The sequence below is a fragment of the Mesoplodon mirus genome (assembly GCF_964341445.2).
Source record: "Mesoplodon mirus genome assembly, chromosome: 7".
In the NCBI taxonomy this organism is placed as follows: Eukaryota; Metazoa; Chordata; class Mammalia; order Artiodactyla; family Ziphiidae; genus Mesoplodon; species Mesoplodon mirus.
The window spans coordinates 42904846-42924326 of NC_138983.1; the positions used below are offsets into that span (position 1 = coordinate 42904846).

At 40.1% G+C, this 19481-nt stretch overlaps 1 protein-coding gene and 1 long non-coding RNA gene across 4 annotated transcripts in view; one reads left to right on the top strand and one right to left on the bottom strand.

Moving 5' to 3' along the window:
* Nucleotides 1–19481, top strand: part of GRM5 (glutamate metabotropic receptor 5) — a gene marked incomplete at its 5' end in the record, with an annotated part of 526560 nt that overhangs the window by 505194 nt on the left and 1885 nt on the right. The window contains one exon of one of the 2 annotated variants that reach the window (XM_082628467.1): nt 4582–4677. The exons of the other annotated variant lie outside the window; for it this stretch is intronic. Within the exon in view, the coding sequence (XP_082484593.1) occupies nt 4582–4677 (96 nt within the window). The remainder of the gene's footprint in view (nt 1–4581; nt 4678–19481) is intronic. 2 annotated transcript variants of the gene reach the window in all.
* The window catches only part of LOC309808321, a 141104-nt gene that overhangs the window by 120635 nt on the left and 988 nt on the right, over nt 1–19481 (bottom strand). For both annotated transcript variants that reach the window (XR_014294733.1, XR_014294734.1), the window contains exon 2: nt 13499–13549. This is a non-coding gene — a long non-coding RNA (uncharacterized lncRNA). The remainder of the gene's footprint in view (nt 1–13498; nt 13550–19481) is intronic.

Genomic DNA, 19481 nt, shown 5'->3' on the forward strand with positions numbered 1-19481 from the left:
AAATGAACAAGGGCTCTTATAGAACTGAGTAAAGAGGAGCTAGAGCTTCCTGGACAAAGGAGGTACAAAAGGAATCAAAAAAAAAAAATCTTCATAGACGGCAACCAAAGCTAATTTCAGAACAAATCATTCTTAACTCTCTTAAACCTATTGTGACAGATTTTCACGCTAAGATTATGGCCCAGAAACCAAAGTGTCAAAGCTATATTGAGCACAGATGTACAAGTCTGGAGACTGTAAAGGGAAAAAAATAGTAGACTGAAGAACCCTGAATTCAGTATCTAGCATATAGCAGGTACTCAGAAAACATTTAGAGGGAATGCTTCCATTAACAGTGTTAGAGGAGTTTGTGAACAGGTAGAATGAGCAAGTCTGTAACCCTTCCCTCCACCACCCCATAGTTCACCTGCTCTCTGTGGGCACTTTCAACCGTTCTCGCGGTATTTGCAGTCATCTGTATGCTAATGGCTCCCAAGTATGTAACAGTCCCCTAACTTCTGGATTCTTAAACCCATGTGCCTACTGAATTTGTCCAATTGTATGTTCCACCAGCATCTCAAACCCAATATTCCAAAATGAAGCTTTTTATTTCTTCCTCCAAATATACTCCTTCTCCTATATTTTCTTAACTTAGTTAAGTGCACCACCCAAGGCAGTAACTGAGGTAGCATTCTACACTTCTCTCTCTTAAACTCATCGATAATCCTACTCATTCTACCTCCTAAATATTTTTGAAACTGTTCTCTAATTTTCCTCCTATTATCACTACCCCAAGGAATTATCTCAACATCTCTCACATGAACTATTACAATAGAATGAGTTGTTCTATCTCTAGTTCCATTCCCTCAAGTCCATAGTATTTTATCTAAATGTCAACTCTGACCACATTTTTTTCTTAGCCTCTCCATCCACACCGTGCATTTTACCTTGTGTTATTTACCCTAGATTACAGTAAAAAATATCAAGCACTGCTTCCCCGTGCACACCATGCTGTTTGCTCTTGATTTTTCTTCTGCCTGCCTACCCATCTTTTCATACTGCATTCCTACTCATCTTTCAAGATTTACCCTGGGATCATATCTCACTGAAGTTTTTCCTGCCATTCTAGTATGGGTTAGGAGTCCTTCTTGCATTTGTTTCTATAATAAAACTTCTCACGTTGTTTAAAAATTATCTGCTTACATTTCACCCTCCCACTCCAGGCTATGAACTTATCAATGGCACAGAGTTATCCATGTTCTCCTTATCACAGTGCCTTGCACATGGAGTATTCAGTAAATGGTTTGAATGCTGTAAATTAAACATATGTAGTGCATCTATAGGAACCCAAATGAGGGAACACAATATAAAGTCCTACACTAGCTCCTCCACTGGCCATCCTTATTAACTCTACTACTTATTTGCAAAATGGGGCCTAGAAGAGAAAAGGTAAATAATAAGTCTTCATAGTTTTGTTTTGAAAATTACTGACATTGTTACTTATATGGAAGATGAATGGAAATAAGTTGAGTTTTGGAGTCATTTTCTAATACTGGGTTCCCCATTCATAAACCTTGTAAGCTTGGGCTTACGGACCCTGATCCTCAATGCCTGCCTCTTTGGAGTAAGGAAAATAGCACCTACTTTGTAGGGTCGTTTTAAGAATTAAAGATAATATACCAAAAAGAACCTGGAACATTCAATATTCTGCTATCATTATTATTCCTATTATGACCTTGAATATAATCACAAAGCATTTTATTTGAAAACTGAGCTAATATTTGTAAAGCACATAAAACAGTACCTCAAAAGGATGTGTGTACATGTGTTCATAACTGTGTGTATATCTCTGCTTTAGTAAGTGCCTAAAAGATATATGAATTTATTATATAAGGGAAGTAATTTTCACTGATATTTTATTAGCTATAAATTCTGAAAAGCTTTAACTATTTTAATTGACAGTTCTATAGTTCTGAAATAAGCCCAAATGGAAAGAATTATACACCTGCAGCAAAGACTATAAAAGCATTATTAGCTACTTTAAACAGTACATTATGGTGAATGGAATAATGAAGAAGTGAATGAATGAAAATGTGGTTTATTTAAGTATCTGGTAAACATAGTTAAGCTGTAATTATAGTTATAGACAGGAAGAAGGGTCCCATCCAAAAGCAAAGATAAGCTTCCCAATCTGTAAATGACATTTTCACCTTGAATACAAGAACTATTTGCAAGTTCTAAATAAGTCTAATGTATCTCCTGCTTTATTGGAATAAGTTGGGATTTGTATTTTTTATTTTGTTTTGTAAAATCTTTTACCAAAAGAGAGTGGGTTATGAGAGAATAAGATGTTTCATAAGCAGGGGCACTTGGCAGAGTGTGTGTGTATATGTGTGTGTGTACATGAGAGAGAGAGAGACAGACAGAGCGACATAGATAGAGACAGAAAGAAGAGCTTTGGGGCATGAAGAGTGTAGATGTCCTAAATAAGCTATGAAAAAATTTAAATTAACTGGAAATTAGCCTAACAGAAGATATTCAAAAATACTTTTAAGGGCCTCCCTGGTGGCGCAGTGGTTGAGAGTCTGCCTGCCCATGCAGGGGATACGGGTTCATGCCCCGGTCCGGGAGGATCCCATATGCCGCGGAGCAGCTGGGCCCATGAGCCATGGCCGCTGAGCCTGCGCATCCGGAGCCTGTGCTCCACGACGGGAGAGGCCACAACAGTGGGGGGCCCGCGTACCGCAAAAAAGAAAAAAAAAAAACTTTTAAGGAACCCTTTGTAAGGAACCATGAACACTTCTATTATTCTACTAATATTAATACTCTTAATTTAAGCTCTAGAGCAGCATTCTGGCTATACAACCCAATTCACAAATAAATACAAAATATTTTCTATTGAAATGTGGAAGGTCCTTCGATGATTGGTACTTCACAAGGGATCCTCTTCCAAGGTGTTTTCTTTGGTGAAATAAAAGCTGCGCAATCTGGTTTGGTCCAATGCTTTACCTTCTCAAAGAAAGTCCTTTAAGTTCTTTTCCTCTCTTCTTTATGGCTTAGACCTAAAGTTATTGTGTACATACTGTCTTCTCCCCTTCCTTCTCCCATGAGACTGTGAGCTCTATGAAGCAGGACCTGAGGATTATTTATCTCTCTATCCCTAGGACAAAGCCCATTGCCTAGAATTTAATAGATGCTCAACTAATGTCTACTGAAGAAGGTAATCCATTTTGCTTGATTTAATGAGCCATTTCACTTTCACTCAAATACTAAACACTTTTCACATCTAAGAAGAGAAAAAAGTTATGAGGAAGCCCTTTATCCCAGGACAAATAATGATTTTAATTTTGTTGCCTTTTGTTTTAGTTAACATGAATTTTGAGACAGCAGAAAAAGAAAACTTTTTTTAAAAGTGACTATATCAAGGGTAAACAGGTCTTCTGATAGTCACTTTATCACTACCTGCTGAATACCAGGAATGTAGATGAAGTGGCACCAGATCAGGCTCCAGATTTAGAAGGGAAAATGTAATAAAGATAATAAACTTTAAGAGCCTTGGACGCTTGCAAGCTCTACTATTACTCTCTACTCACTAGGCTTGTGATTTTAGTCAAGTCAGTTAAGTAAGTCTCAGTTTCCTCATTTGGCAAATGCGGATAACAATGCCTCTTTAATTACCCCACAGGCTTAAACTGATGAATTAAAAGAAGAGATTATTTCTGTGAAAGCATGTTGGCTCTAAAAACTGTCACACAAATACAAGGGTTCATCTTGATGCACCATGTAGCAGATAAATGTTGGAAATCTCATAACTTATTTTAGATGAAATTTCTAGTACCTTCCAGGTGTGGTGAATTGCTAACTCTGATATAAAAGCTGTTTAAGCCACTCACCACAATGCAAGCAGCCCTATACTGACTGTCACACTTCAGCTTAACGGTTATGTAAACCTCTCACAGCCAAGGAACGTCTCTTTTCTCTTTTGGCATCACCAGTCTCTAGTATCACGCTCAGACATAGTACCACTCATTGAAGGTTCATTAATGATAAGAATGACTCTTTAAACTAGAAGGCAAACACATTATAATGGCTAAAAGTGTAGGTTCTGAACTTAGATTCCTGTGTCCAAAATCCTTGATCAATCTACTTAATCCTTATAATCTTAGGTTTCTGCTTCAGTAAAATGGATATAATAATAGCAGAGGCTCTGCCACAAGTTGTTGCCAGGACTACATTTGGGTCAAATTCCAGCACCAGGTCTGGCATATGGTAAACACTAAATTCTAATTTACTGATATTCATCTTTTTCTTAGATGCTATGAATTACATCCTTTTTACCACTGACTATTAAATATGATCAACAGGCAATGTAAAAGGGTAGATCACATGTGGCTCAACCAAGGAGTAACAAAAGTACCCCCCAGTGTTATCGATATACCATCACAACCATCTATAGCAACACAGGTCAGCCACCGCAGTGAAAGCAGGAGCCCTGTTCGGGCGAGGGGCCACCCTCTGCAGCCCCAGCTCTTCCTCAGCCCGGCCAGTGAAGCACACAATCACATCTTTCTGTTTGCTCCTGTCCTTGTTCATGCTCACCAGGTACAAAGACAGGAGACTGGCCCAGCACAAGTCGGAAATAGAGTGTTTCACCCCCAAAGGGAGTATGGGGAATGGTGGGAGAGCAACAATGAGCAGGTAAGCAAACTGTGAGTGGCCTGAGGTGGTGTGAACTAAATGTACGCAAGCTACAGGAACAGGTGGCTCCCTGGTCTGGGTCCTCACTCAACCGTTGCCTCCCATGCAGTGTGTCCAACCTGGGCCACCACTGGGTTTCTACGTGCGTTTGATTTGCAAAAACCCACGCCACCCTCGTGTGAAGTGATGGGAGCCTCCTGTCCCGGATGCTGCTGTTCCCCAGGGTTGTGCGCTTTGCATGTCTGAAGCCTTAGCTCACAGTCAGTGTCCCTGTGGGTTTTATATTACTGGTTACATGCTTCTGTGGAGTTTGCAAAGTGGAAGAGATTGGAGGAGATACACATTTCAGGACTATCCAGTTGCTTAACAAAAACAAATGCAAAAGCCTAGGACTGGTTTTGAAGGAAGGACTGCAATGGAGGGGAGACTCCAGCCCTGATCCCACAAGCCTGGGAATTAATCTGACTTACTTTGAATGAAATGTCATCTCACAGCCAAGGGCAAATGCCAGGCCAAACGAGTGAACTGTAGAGGCCAGAGGCTTTTCGTGAACCGAAATCAGGAAAGCTAGTCCTCCTCTAGCTACCGTAGCTTTGCAGCTCCCTTCCTTCTCTGTTTGGTGGTGAACACACCCTGTCGCTGCGCTGTGCATGTTCCGTCATACCAGGCCATCCCAACCAAGCTGTGCCCAGGAAACTGGGGTAGCTGGAACTATAAGCATCGACTGAGCTTTGTTTGCATGAAATAAACGTGCTTTATTGCATGGGACTGGGTTTCAAGAAAAGGGATCTGGAGATAAAGACGGCCAAGATTGGCATTAAACAGTTCCAGAAGGCTGAAGGAGCCCTGAGTTGGGAAGTTGTCCCCCATGAACTAACTCCCCACCTCTAATTTGTTGTGGCTTTTCCCAATCCATCTGTGGTACCGAAGTGTGAGAGGGAAGCTCTCGCAAATCAGCCTGGATTAAAGGAAAGGGGAAGTGCAGAAGGTACAGTGTGTACATATGTGTGCCCATGTGCTGAGAACAGAGCTTGAGATCCCGCTGCAGAGCAAGAAGAGAATCTAATCCCGTGAACTTTCACCTCCAAAAGTTGTTTGATTCCGCAGTAGTGGGTGCCTTCTGGTTTTCAAAATAATGTCTAACCTTCTACAAGGACACTGCACAACTTCTGGGGGCCGTTCACATCACAGCCTGTGAAAATGATGCCCTGAACTGTGCAGTGTACAGCCTGAGCCACCATTCACAGCAGCCCTGGTCAACAGCTTGGCTGACTTTGTTCACAGCTCCCAGAAACAAGGCAGTGAGAGCATGTGTACACGTGTAGGCACATATGTGTGCACACTGGTGTATCTATCTGATAGTCTTATGCCCACAATCCCTTTATACAGCTTTCTTTGGATCTCAGTGTGTCTGGAAGATAAGCCTCAGTGGATCATTCTGTGGCGGGTAACTCAACAGACTGCTACTGGGGCTCCTAGTTTCCTTCCATTCAGATATGACTAAGCGGCACAACTCCTCTGCTTGAAAATCATTCAGACAGCATCAGAGTTGACAGGACAAGGTGAAAATGACTGCATCAAATGAGCGCAGGGGCTCTGTCCAAAGTGACTTGTAATTTGAGGCACTGTCTCGGACTGGAGTTCCCAAACGTAGCAAACTTGGCTGCCTGTCAAACATCCTAAGGCAAAATCTTGGGCAGCACAACCTAGGAATCTGTAGTGTAACAAGTTTCCAAAGTCATTCAGATTTAGTCGGTCCATAAACCGATATTCTGAAATAATCCACTTGTGTAGGAGATGACGTGAAGCTATTCATGGCAAACATAAGGTCTCAATTCCATCATGCGGTATTCTTGAGAGAGTTTAGTCAGTGCTTGGAACTCTCAGATCTGATCAGCCTAGCGATTAGATTTGCTCAAGGCTGTCTTGTTTGAGAATGGGGGCAGTGGCGGGGGGAGGAGGGAGACAGGAGACAGTAAGGGGACCCCAGCTTCCTTGGGTCAGGTCCAGATCTACAAAGGTAGCCACTCAATGTGTCTACACTGTAATGGTCTAAATTTCCCTACAACAGTAAGATACCATTTAGCATTTGTTTGAATATAGCCAAGGTAATGGCAAGGCGTATTACACTGATATGTCCTGCTAGGCAGAGGGGAACAGTGTATGCTGTAGTTAAGAGAGTGATGGAGCAAACACCTCAGCCTCACAGATAAGCATAGTTAAGTAGAAACAAATGATCTTCCCTTCCTCCTTTTTCTTTCCATTTCTTTAACATCAAGTAAAAATTGACAAAGAGAGAGAAAGCATATATGGGAAGCGTCCTTCTATTTGTTTATACGAATACACACACAAAATACTTATCCAAAAGAAATAAGTTTAAAATGAATATTAAGAGAAAGATATTAAGATATCAGAGAGGAGACAACTGCAATGTATACTATTTCTAAATAAGGGGTTAGAGTAGTTAATCCCAATTTGCTTGCTCTGGACTAGAATAGAAGGGCTGGAAAAAGAATAATTGTATGAGACTTTCATAGATACTTTTAGTACCAGCTGATAAGGCCCTCTTTCTTATCCATTCCCACTCCTCCCCCCAGTTGCTTCCCAGAGTCACAGTCAAGCATCCTATTTACTCTGCAAACATCTGGGCTGATTCTGCAGCCATTACCAAACAACCAGTCCCAGGGAGGGGCTGAGGAAAGCTCCAACAACCACAGAAAACCAGGCGTGTTGCCCGGCATCTCATTTGCCTATGTTTTCTATGATGAAACTATAGAATGGACCAGACCCTATGAAGTCATGCCTGGGGAGATTCTTGCAGAGCCACGTTGCCTGGCAGGAGAGAAGGAGTTTTACAAGGCATGCAGTCATAGCACAGCAGAACAGCATGACCTTATCTGCAACACTGGCAGGGCCGTAGAGACACCCCCTCACATCTCCCCCCTCGCCCCCCCACTTGGAAAGGAAAAGGAACACTGTAGGTATCCATAACACTCTAGCTTCCTGAAATACCATGTCGCCATTTTCCCTTTATGTGAACATTCTTTTTCTTTCCATCTGACTATAGCATAACTTGTCACCTTTTCATATTTTCACAGTGGACAGTCTAAGTGTGTTTCAGAGCAGTCTTCCTGATTGCAGGAGAAGTGAAAGAGAGTCCTAAACAGGGAGGTGCTCTAAGAACCAGAAATTCTCTAAGCACTGTTACGTGGGAGTTCATACAGAGATAGTCTGCTCTTGGGATTGGCTAAATCCTCAACAATGAATGTTACTATTGCCTGTCTCAGCAGGGGGATTCCACCTCAGTGCTCCTTGGAATCTGCATTCTGATGTGCTCATGTTATACCCCATGAAGGAGAGGCACAGATATTGAGTCTCCCAGTCTCTCTTTGAGAAAGGGCCCCCTTAATCAAACGATACAGATCTAAAGCCCCCATTCAGTGCTTGAAGGAAGGAGGGTGGTGGGGGTTATTTTTACTGTTGCTACGTCATGATTATCAATTATGTGAAAGATCAACCCGTAGTCAGTTGAGTAACTGACTTTCACCTAGTAGATGCAGCATCTAATTTTAGTGGGTATAATTGTTCAATAACACCTTAGGGAATCTAGTAACAGCAATGTAATAATAGTCATTATTAAATGAGTAAGGAACTCAGATTTGAAAGTAACCCCAAAATGTGATATCTGTGTTAGGATTTTTTTGCCTCTCATTCCTTCAATTATTTCTTCCTCCATGTAATGATCATTTACTAAGCACCCACTATGAGGCAAGCACTGACAAGACTCTGGAGATAAACGGATGACCAAGTCAAGACTAAAGCCCTTGAAAATCAATTGTCTATTAGGAACCAGAGTCAGGAAAACAGATCACTGCAGTGCAATATGGAACCCCTCTCCCATAGAACAATTATTTATCATATTAACTCCTCATTTAATACCATAAACAATAACCTATGCCAGTGCAAACAGAATTAAGAGGAATAGAAACTAAATAATAATGAACCTGAATCGAGTGTTCAGAAACAGCTAGGCACACAGTTATATACAATTCAGAGTCCATAAAATGCTCAGTCTAAAGACAGAGTGGCAGATCGGATAAAAATACAAGAGCCTACAATATGCTGCCTACAAGAGACCCACTTCAGGGCAAAGGACACACACAGATTGAAAGCAAAGGGATGGAAAAAAGACATTTCATGCAAACAGAAATGACAAAAAAGCAGGGTCCCAACACTCGTATCAGACAAAATAGACCTTAAAACAAAGGCCATAAAGAAAGATAAAGAAGGACACTGTATAATGATAAAAATTCAGAGTCCAGGGAAGAGAAAGAGCCTGCCTTTGCAGCACAGCAGAGGCCAGCTGGGTGCTGAGCCATAGGTTAGGATGGCTGCAGTAGTTTTCTCTTCACTCCTCCCCAAAGTCAACTTCAAATTAATGTTATAACTTATATTTAGAGGTGTTCTAAAACAAGTAAGACTAATAATAACAATTGCTTCCATTACTGTAATTACTATGCATCAGATACTGGGGTAGTCCCTTCACAAATGTTATACATTAAGTTCTCACAAGAACATTATAAGCAAGATATTTTTCCTTTCCATGGTATATATGAGATCATACAGTATTTGTCTTTATCTGCCTTATTTAATATCATGCCCTCAAGTTTCATTCACGTTGTCACAAATAGCAGGATTTCCTTCTATTTCAAGGCTGAATAATATTTTCTTTATGCACATTTTCTTTATCCATTTGTCCATCAATGGACTCAGGTTGCTTCCATATCTTGGCTATTGTAAATAATGCTGCAACGAACATTAGGGTACAGATATCTTTTCAAGATATTGATTTCATTTCTTTGGATAAATACCCAGCCTTGGAATTGCTGGGTTCATATGGCAGTGTGATTTTTAACTTTTTGAGGAACCTCCAAACTATCTTCCACAGTGGCTGCACCAATTTATATTCCCACCAAAGTGTGCAAGGGTCCCCTTTTCTCCACATCCTTGCAAACGCTTGTTATTTCTTCTCTTTTTGATAAGAGCCATGAGCCATTCTAACAGGTATGATGTGATATCTCATTGGGGTTTGGATGCACATTTCCCTGATGATTAGTGATGTTGAGCACCTTTTCATGTACCTGATGGCCATCTGTATGTCTTCTTTGGAAAAATGACACATTTTCTTTATCCATTTATCCACCAATGGACATTTAGGTTGTTAGGCTACTATGAATAATGCTGCAATGAACACAGGGGTGCTAATACTACTCTTTTGAGATCCTGATTTCAATTTTTTGGATATATACCCAGCAGTGGGATTGCTGGATCAGGTGGCAGTCTGTTTTCAATTTTTTAAGGAATTTCCATACTGTTTTCCACAGATGTTGCAACATTTTGCATTTTGCACAAGGGTTCCAATTTCTCCACATCCTCACCAACACTTGTTATCCTTTGTGAGTTTTTCTGATTAATAGTTATCCTAACAGGTGTGAAGTGATAATACTGTAATGTACACTAAAAAATTTAAGAGGGTAGGTCTCATTTTAAGTGTCCTTACCATAATACAAGGAAGGAAGGAAGGAGAGAGGGAGGAAAGGAATGAAAAGATACATCATGAAGCACGTGAAGCAACCCAAAGGGAATGGAACTGGAATTGACTTAGTGCCTCACATCTGTAGCATGGCCCATTTTATGCAATAAAAAAAAATAATCCAAAAAATTGCTTTCTTAAATGAGGAGCTTTGTATACATAATAAGCATGTTAGTGGTAGATGTCCAACCAGGATTCAAGCCTCGAAACCAGAGTACTCTTCATACATCAGATTTAAGTTACATGCATTAGCTGAGGTGCTTTAACTAAGGTCAAAAGGAATATTTTGTCTAAACAGAAATCATTTTTTCAGCAACCACTGTAAAATTCTGGGGACATTCTCTTATCCTACAGTCCCTCAGGAGTCATCTCTGCAATGTTCAGGTGAATGTTGACACAGAGCTTTGGAATTTATTATCAGGTCATTTTATGGACACAAACTGGGGTGTTGCCATTTCCCTTGCTGCTCTACAAAGGTATGTCTTGTCAGCCTTTTGGTTCAGTGTGTATCTTGGCCCTCAACACAGAGACAATATTGCGTGGTGGCAGTGATCTGGATTTAGGGTCATATTTGAGGCACTGTTCTGCCTTTTGAGTTAGACAACTTAGTTAAGTTCCATAAACCTCAGTTTTTGCATCTATAATAGAGATTAATAATACCTGTCTATACCAAGCACTCAAGGTGAAAGAATTTACTTCATTTCCTTGACACTCCCAGCACACCTACTCTGCATCAGGTACCATACTAAGCACAGGAGATGCATGTAGTTGCTGCCCTTGGAGTGTTCCAAGTTTTGTGCAGGAACAGACCTATAAATATGTCATTAGAAGTGCTATGTCAAACAGCTGTTGTGAAGGTCAAATATAATAATACAGGTGAAAACACCTTGTGAAGTAGAAAGTTCTATTCAAACGGGAGCTACTATCATTCCAAGACTCTCCTTTGCCATCAATCCCAATCCCATGTTTTATTCAAGGTTTAAATCAAGCTGGATTCTTCCACAAGGTCTTCCTGGAAGCTTCAGCCCACAGGCACGAAACAACTGTGTCTTTTTTTTTTTTAATGTATATTTTTATTTTTTTGGCTGTGTGGGGTCTTCATTTCTGTGCGAGGGCTTTCTCTAGTTGGGGCAAGCGGGAGCCACTCTTCATCGCGGTGCGCGGGCCTCTCACTATCGTGGCCTCTCTTGTTGTGGAGCACAGGCTCCAGACGCGCAGGCTCAGTAGTTGTGGCTCACGGGCCCAGTTGCTCCGTGGCATGTGGGATCTTCCCAGACCAGGGCTCGAACCCGTGTCTCCTGCACTGGCAGGCAGATTCTCAACCACTGCGCCACCAGGGAAGCCCAGCTGTGTCTTCTTTTGTTCTTTCTTTACTCACTTGCAATCTGGGCATTATAGTGATTGCTGGGGAAAAAAAATCATTTCTTGTTTTGGAAAAAAAAATCTTCTAATCTCCGTTGAAGCACCTCAATTAAACCTAGAACTTATATCTCAGTATGAGGAGTTTAGTTTTGAGTCTGGCTTACTGAATTATGGATCGAAAGAAATAGTTTAATTTGAGAAAGAAAACTCTGTGATGATCCAACAAACTGCCTCTGCTTGGCACACACTCCTGCATGCCCTTCGTTAGATGCTTCCTCTTTATAAGAACTTGGGGGAAGTAGCAGCAATCCTAGACCATCAGGCACTTTAGTAACCCACCCTGATTGGACATGGAACATTCTGAAAAGGCCTCAGCTGCTGTTAGACCAAAGGTAAGTTAAAATAGGGCTGAAAGGTTCTCCTCCCGCTAGGATTTTATTAGGGACTAAATGCCTACCAAGAGATGTCCTCTGAGGGAATTATCTTAGAAGCATGAAGCCACTACTCCCGCTCCAGCTACTTAAAAGAGAGGTGAAAGTCCGCCACGGGGTTGTTGGAAGGGTTTCACAGGGTTAAACACATGGAATTAGTTTCTTTGCCGTATATGCGAGATGTATATTAACTGGATCTTGTTTATCCATGTTATTTTAACATTCCCCAGGCTTTAAGGCCTCGGTAAGCTCCACTTTATTTGCAAATCCTTCCTTGAAACTTCTTTCCCCTGTGAGCAACGCTTTCTCTGAATTCCTCTAATACCAACAAGAAAAACCCAAAGCGCAAGGACAAACGTCTTTTTTTCCACACAATGGTTTTCATATCAGTATGTTCCTTTCCATCCTCATTTTGGCCACAACTGTTAGCATCTTACACTGTATCCCTGCACTATTAAAACAAGCTCTTAAATCTACTCTGGGTACCACTATGCTTGTGTCAAATCTTCTTGGTTCCTCATTTCCTGAAGGACTATTTAACTTAAATATTAATTAGGCTTGAACGTCTTCCTGAAGTAGGACCAGGACTGGGGCCAGACAAGGAATAAGGTCAATGGATGAAGCTGTGGTGAAGGTTTAAAGGAGATTATGGCATATATGGTTCCTGAGTTCAATTGTTTTTGTTGAGCTCGAGAAAGAAGATCAAATCCATAAAATATTAAATAACAACAGAGAATTCTTACAGTTGAAGAACAGCACAGAAAAGTGATGGGTACTTCTTGATATATTCATTTATTGATTGATCAAGCATGTAGATTACATATGCATCTAATAATCAGACCATCTTTCTGGTCTAACATATCAGACCACCCATTTATTCCAGACACTAATAAGAAGTCCAAGGCTGATTACTAATGAGTTATTAAAATAGCAAAAGAAAGTACTGGGTTGGCCAAAAAGTGCGTTCAGGTTTTTCTGTAAGATGTTACAGAAAACCTGAACGAACTTTTTGGCCAATCCAATAGAAGAAAGAAGATTCTTGTAGGTCAGGGGTGGCCGGGAAGAATTTTTACAGCAGACAAAAAAGTCTAAACTCTACCTTCTGATGCCTTAACTTCTTACTCTATACCCACACAGTCAAACTGGACTACTGGTTATTTCCTGGAAAATTCTTTGTGGATTCCTGGACTTCTGTCACTGCTATCCTTCCTGGAGAGCAATTCTTAGCACTCTCTTTTTGGATTTTGCCATAACCTACTAATTATTCAAGGCCTAAGTGCAATCTGTCTCCTGTAGGCAGGCAACATTCCCTGGCCAAGCCCCTCCCACTAGAAATGATTTCTTCTTGTGAAGTTTTGAATCCCTTGTGATCTGTCCCCTCTAAGAACTCAATGAACTGACTGCTTGTTCCCATGCTCCACCATCCCTCACTCACCTCATGTTTAGCATCCTTCCTCCTGGCCATCTGCTTCCTCATTTCAAGGTTCTAGGTTAAAAAAAAATAAAACAACCTCTATCAGAATACTGTAATTCATATTGTTAGCCTTCTTCTGTAAGTATTTTCTCTTGAAATCAATTATATCCTCTTTGAGGGAAGTCTCTTACATAAGTAACTCTCAGCCACAATATCAAAAAGCACCGATGAATCAAAATCATTGGCAAAGGTACCACAAATCACTTACTACCAATATTAGTTGAAATACCAAAATTTTCAAAATAGTACAGATTTAAGATTATCCCTGAAATTACACCACTCTCATTTACTGGTATTCCAAAATAAGTCAGAGAGAAAATAAGTGTGCTATACACAGGAAAACTGTCTTCTGTTGAATCACAACATGAAAAAAAAAGGCTGAAACTGCCTTATAATATTAATGTATATGGCTGTAAGCTTCAAGTGCCTTCATCATCAAGGCATCCAATCATCATCCTTGACAAATATAGGTGCTCAATCAACCTGTGCTATTTGAGTTAGCAACCAAAGAGAGATGCAGGGTGTTTTCTTGAGACTGCAAAATATATTGCAGTGTCAAGATTAAGAAGTAAAGCAATACATGGTGAGTAAGAGAGAATATAAATCAAATTACTACTAACTTATCTACTTAAACACACATACCATCACAGGTAACGTGTGAGGCTTTCTGCCATGGAATAAGGAGAGCTCACTTCAAAAAACAAATATGGACAGTGTACTGTCATGGAAAATGGAATTGAAAATCATGACATGGTATTAGTCCCCGCTTTGTCATTTTCTGTGTACCCTGGGTAAATCACCTATTCTGAGTCTCGGTTTTCTCATTTTTGGAAGGAGGATAAATACTTTGATCCTATCAACCTCTGATAATCAGTGTTCCTAAAAGTGCTTTATAAAGCACTATGAAAACAGGTGGTATTGCTTTGATTATTATGTCACTATCAGGTAATTTAGTCCTTGACTTCATTTCCACTTACCCAAGTGTTTTTCTCTATATGTGCATCTCTAATGCATACATCATCCTGGCCATTTAAATTGTTTTTGACAGCAAAATAGCTGTTTACACCCATTTATGCTATAACTAGGTAAATTTATATAGATGATTCTGCCATTTTCTTATATATTACGGTGTGTTTTTCAGTGTAACTGTCAAAATCAAGATGTCAGGTTTTAGGCAAGGCTCAGAAAGAAATTCTCCCACCTAATTTAGAATGTCTGAATATAAACAATATCAGATTCCTCAGTATTTTTTAAAACTATACTTCCATATTTTGTAGTTCAAAACAAATTACTGAAAGCAAAATAGATTGATTTATAAAAGTTTAAGGTAAAGCAGAAACTAGCACACCCCTGTAAAACAATTATACTCCAATAAAGATGTTAAAATAATTTTAAAAATTAAAAGTTTAAGAAAATGTACAGAAAATGGAACTGCAATTGCAAATTTTCTGCTTATAATATTCTTCCTCCATAAAATTATTTTATTGACCTAATATTGTCTGATGTCATTCCAAAGACATATTTGCTAATGATGTTACAAGGTTTTTGTATTTTTTAAATACATTTTTGTATTAGGAAGCTCATAACCTTACTATACCTCTCTCCTGGCTACCCCTTAACTCAAAATCACAAAAAAAAGAGAGGTTTAGTAATGAAGATGATTTTTTCATAAAAATAATTTTTTGATTTTCAGAGGATACATTTGATTTTTCTTACGCCCTGAAACTATGCAACTTAGGAAAGTATAAACAATGTAATGTAACAAAAGGAGGATAAGGGCCTAGTTTTTTTTTTAACTCAGTGAAATATTCTGAGAATTTTTTAATTGCTTATATGCCATTAATAAAACCTTAAACGAGTCCTGAGGGAAAAAAATCACACAGATCATTCAACAGCCGTTTAAAATGAACACAAAAATTCTAAATTCCTGGACTTTTTTGACAGTCAAACTCTCTCTTTATTAACATTTGCTTCCTAACGATGGTGTGCTATGGCAGTATGTTCTAATGCCTGCAGGTTTTGGCAGATGAGTAGAGAAGTTGGGAGAGGTGATTGAGCTGACATTTGGAGCCTGCTTGAAATGAATAAGTTAGTTAAGTGTCCCACTTGGGAGAGAAGAGGGAGAACAAACTTCTAAGAATAAAGGTAGAAGGTGTCATTTTGGCAAACCCAAAATATAAACAAAAAAACCTAACCCTCTAATAACACTCTTTCTTACTGAAAGGCTGAATTTTGTTGTTTTTGTTTTTCCAGAAATAAAGAGAAAATCGTCATAAAAATGAGAACATTAGACTACATAGTATTATATATGGCAAAAGGGCTAATTGGTGCCTGCAAAGACCAAGGTTTTTGTGTTGTTTTCTTCTCTTTTGTTTGGCCTGTTTGTCCTCCTTCCCAGATGTAGCAGACCATTGGTTCTGTCTCTCCCTCCAATCTTTCCTCCTCCTCCTTTTCTAATGCCCAAAATATTAGCTGGAGAAGGTGAAGTGCTGTAGACAGGTAAGGAAAAGTATGTTCCTTTTTCTTACCTCAGGCCCTAGGACAAATGTATAATCCTGATGTTAAAAAAAAAAAATTATCAGCCTAAATACTAATAAACAACATTTTACCTCCATTGAATGGAAAGTCTGATGGTGATAACCCCTTGCAGAGGTTCTATGCTTTATAAAGCACCCTAATGTATATCACTCTTTTGGTTCCTCCCAGAAATCACGTAAGGTGAGGAAGGGTGGTTCACTTCTATTTTTTACCAATAAGCAAAAGAGGTTCAAAGGTATTAAGTGATTTGCCCAACATCAGTCAAGGCCAGATCTTGGAGCCACATTCTGGGTCCCCTACTGGTACTGCCTCAACAAACTGTCATCACTGAGAAGTTTCACTAAAACAGATATATACAAACTACAAAAAAGAAATCAACACTTCCTTTGTGATTTGCATGATAGATATCAAGATTTGTCTTGTACTTAGTTTATGAAATACCTTTGCATACATCCTTTTCAGTACACACTGAGTACTAATGATTACACTGAGTTATATAAGAAGTAGATGGATCCTCAAGACAAAAGAATTTCATTAATATTGAATTATTTTTAAAACTTAATTCTAACAAAAGTAATTAGTATGAATTTTTTAAAATGGAATGCATTTATCCACTCAATTATTAGCCAAAAAATATTATTGAGCAGGCAATGCACTGGGTATTGTGGATATAACAGGAAATGAAGAACCTTCTATCTCTGCCTTCAAAACACTCCATCTAGCAGATGAGATGGACATACAACAAAGAGTTATTCAGTGCCTATGGCAGGGACAATGGGAATCTAACCCAGTCAGGAGCAGGGTCAGGAAAGCTTCCTTCAAGAAAAAGCAATTAAGGTAAAGTCAAAAAAAAAAAAAAAAAGATAGGAAGTACTTAGGTGAAAAAAGAAGGAAAAGGCAGAGGAGGCAGCTCAATGAAAGAGCAGGAAGAAGTAAACTTTGGAAGTGGAATAATGTTACTTTTAGTGGAGGAGAGGTGATCACCCAAGGTGACAGCATAGGGTGAGAAAAGACGCCGCAGATAAAACCCTCTGTAACTCCAAAGCTGGGTACAATCGGTCAGGGTAAGAAGGAACAACCAGAAGTATGTTATGGCCTTACCATAAATATTTACTTTGCACTGAATTCTCTGTTCCTCAACCAGAGCTCAAAACAGCATTGGGTACAGTCGGCCCTTTGTATCCCCTGGGTATTAATTCCAGGAGCCCCAGCAGAGACCAAAGCCCAAGCTGCTCAAATCCCTTACATAAACGGCATAGTACAATGAATACAGTCGGTCCTCAGTATCTTCAGGTTTCGCATCCGCAGATTCAACCAACATTAGGCCTGACTGCTTTGAGTTGCATCCACAGATGGGAAACCGCAGAGGGCCAACTGTAATATATTACTTTTGTTTCTTGAAACTTAGTATTCACACAGAATGCAAAAAAATAACATCTTAGATACCTTCTCCTTACCAGAACCTTTCACTTTCATTGTCTCATTTAATCTCCTCACAACAATCTTCACCAAATGATATACCATCTGCTTTTTTTTACTGAGGCTTAAGGAGATTATTATTTTCCAAGCATCCAGAATGGCAGATCCAGAATTAGAATACAGATTTTAGGATCCTTCGTCCATTGCACTTGCCATACACCACACATCAGCCCTGTTGCCTTAAGAATCCTATTCATCCATCAAATGCTTATTAAGATCTTGCTGTGTGCCAGTGAACAAGGTAGATAAGGTCCCTGTCTTCACAGAAACTACATTCTACTGATGAACAGACTAACGTCTGTTGTAGGTCAGTTTTTTCTTAAGAATCTCCATTTGCTGTGGAGAAAAAAATATTCCATGACCCAAGAAATGAAATGAAGTGCTCAGATTTGGACTCCATGTCTCTGGTGTGTCCTGTGTCCATTTCCATTGTTATTCAGATTGTCTGGTGCTCTCTCTCCCAAGTGGCCATAGACCCTGTGACACTGTGAGCAAAGACATGGCCAGGAAAGATGGCAGTACTTTGTACAGATTGCTTGGTTTGGTCAGTTTCCTTCTCCCACATTGAAAACCCAAAGGTTTTTCAATCTGCTATCATGTTTTGGAGCCCAGCTACATGTGATTCCAATGACCGTCACTGTTAAAGTTATGTTCCATCGAAACCTCTCTGTGCTGGGAGCAAAAACTTTCCTAGAGCTTGGTAGAATGAATCCAGTTATATTTCTAGTTTCTAGCCCATGCTTTGTGTCAAAAGTGGCCTCAGCTACCTGAAAAACTAATTGTCCCTCCGGACATGTCTGTTTCTTATCTTGCCAATAGGAGAGAAATGGGGCTGTTGGCAACCATCCTCCCAATCAAATCCCATAAATCATCTGGCCCATTTCTTCTGTGCCATATTCCAGAAGTTAGTGGACACTTGGGAAAAAGAAAAGTAATGCACTGAAAACATAAAGGGTGGCAGGTCAGGTTAATGCAAAAACATAAAAACAAACCCTGAAACTCTCTGGGAAGTAAGTTAACAGGTTGGCAGGGTCCCTTCTGCTGTGCTGGGAATGCACAGCAACCTCCAAACCTGTAAATAATTTGCTCATTATCTGCAGGAAAAGGAGTGAGGGTGGAGGACATTTCACATTCAAGAATTTTGAAGGACACCAGGTTGCAATACACTGGGTATATTAAATGGAACGAGATTTCAGTGCAAGGAGCAGAGAAAGGAAGACCACAAAGTGGAAAGGGACAGATGAAGACATGGGGAGCAGTGTGGGAAGGAGGCAGGAAGCATGTTGTTATAGGGGCTGCAGAAACAGTGGTCCCTTATCAAGGGAGTGGACGTCTCAAGAAAAAGAGTATTTTGAAGTTGCAGTTGGCAGTCCCAAGGCAGGTGGGCTCCAAACACAATTCAGTCCCTTGTCTGATAAAGGCAGGTCAGCCCTCCAGCAAGGAGGCCAAGGGAGCAATGGGAACCCTTCTTGTTAGAACTTCTCAGTTTGTGAAACACCTGCTGCAGAATCACTTTAGGGAACAGGGGGCTGAGTGCCTGTAAAATGCATAGGTCCGTGGAACCCAATCTGGAAAATCAGAATCTCCTGGGGTTCACCTGGGTATTTGACAAATACCCCAGGTGAGTCCTATGCACAATTAAGTTTAATAGCCACCAGCTGAGATGATAAAATTGGGTGGTCAAAGCCTCTGTTCAGAGACTGCCCAAGGCTATCTCTTGGTTACAGCACCTAGAACAGAGCTGTCTGGATGTAGCAGACCCCCTAGTTACAGAGATCTTGTATTCCTTTGCGGGAAATCACACCAGGATCTCTCCATATAAGATCCCTGAAGGTCAGAGCACATCACCTGACCATAGGTGAGGCTCTCGATAGTTTGTAGTTCCAGGTAAGGAAGGCAGAGAGTCAGGCTCTGAGGCTGAGGCATC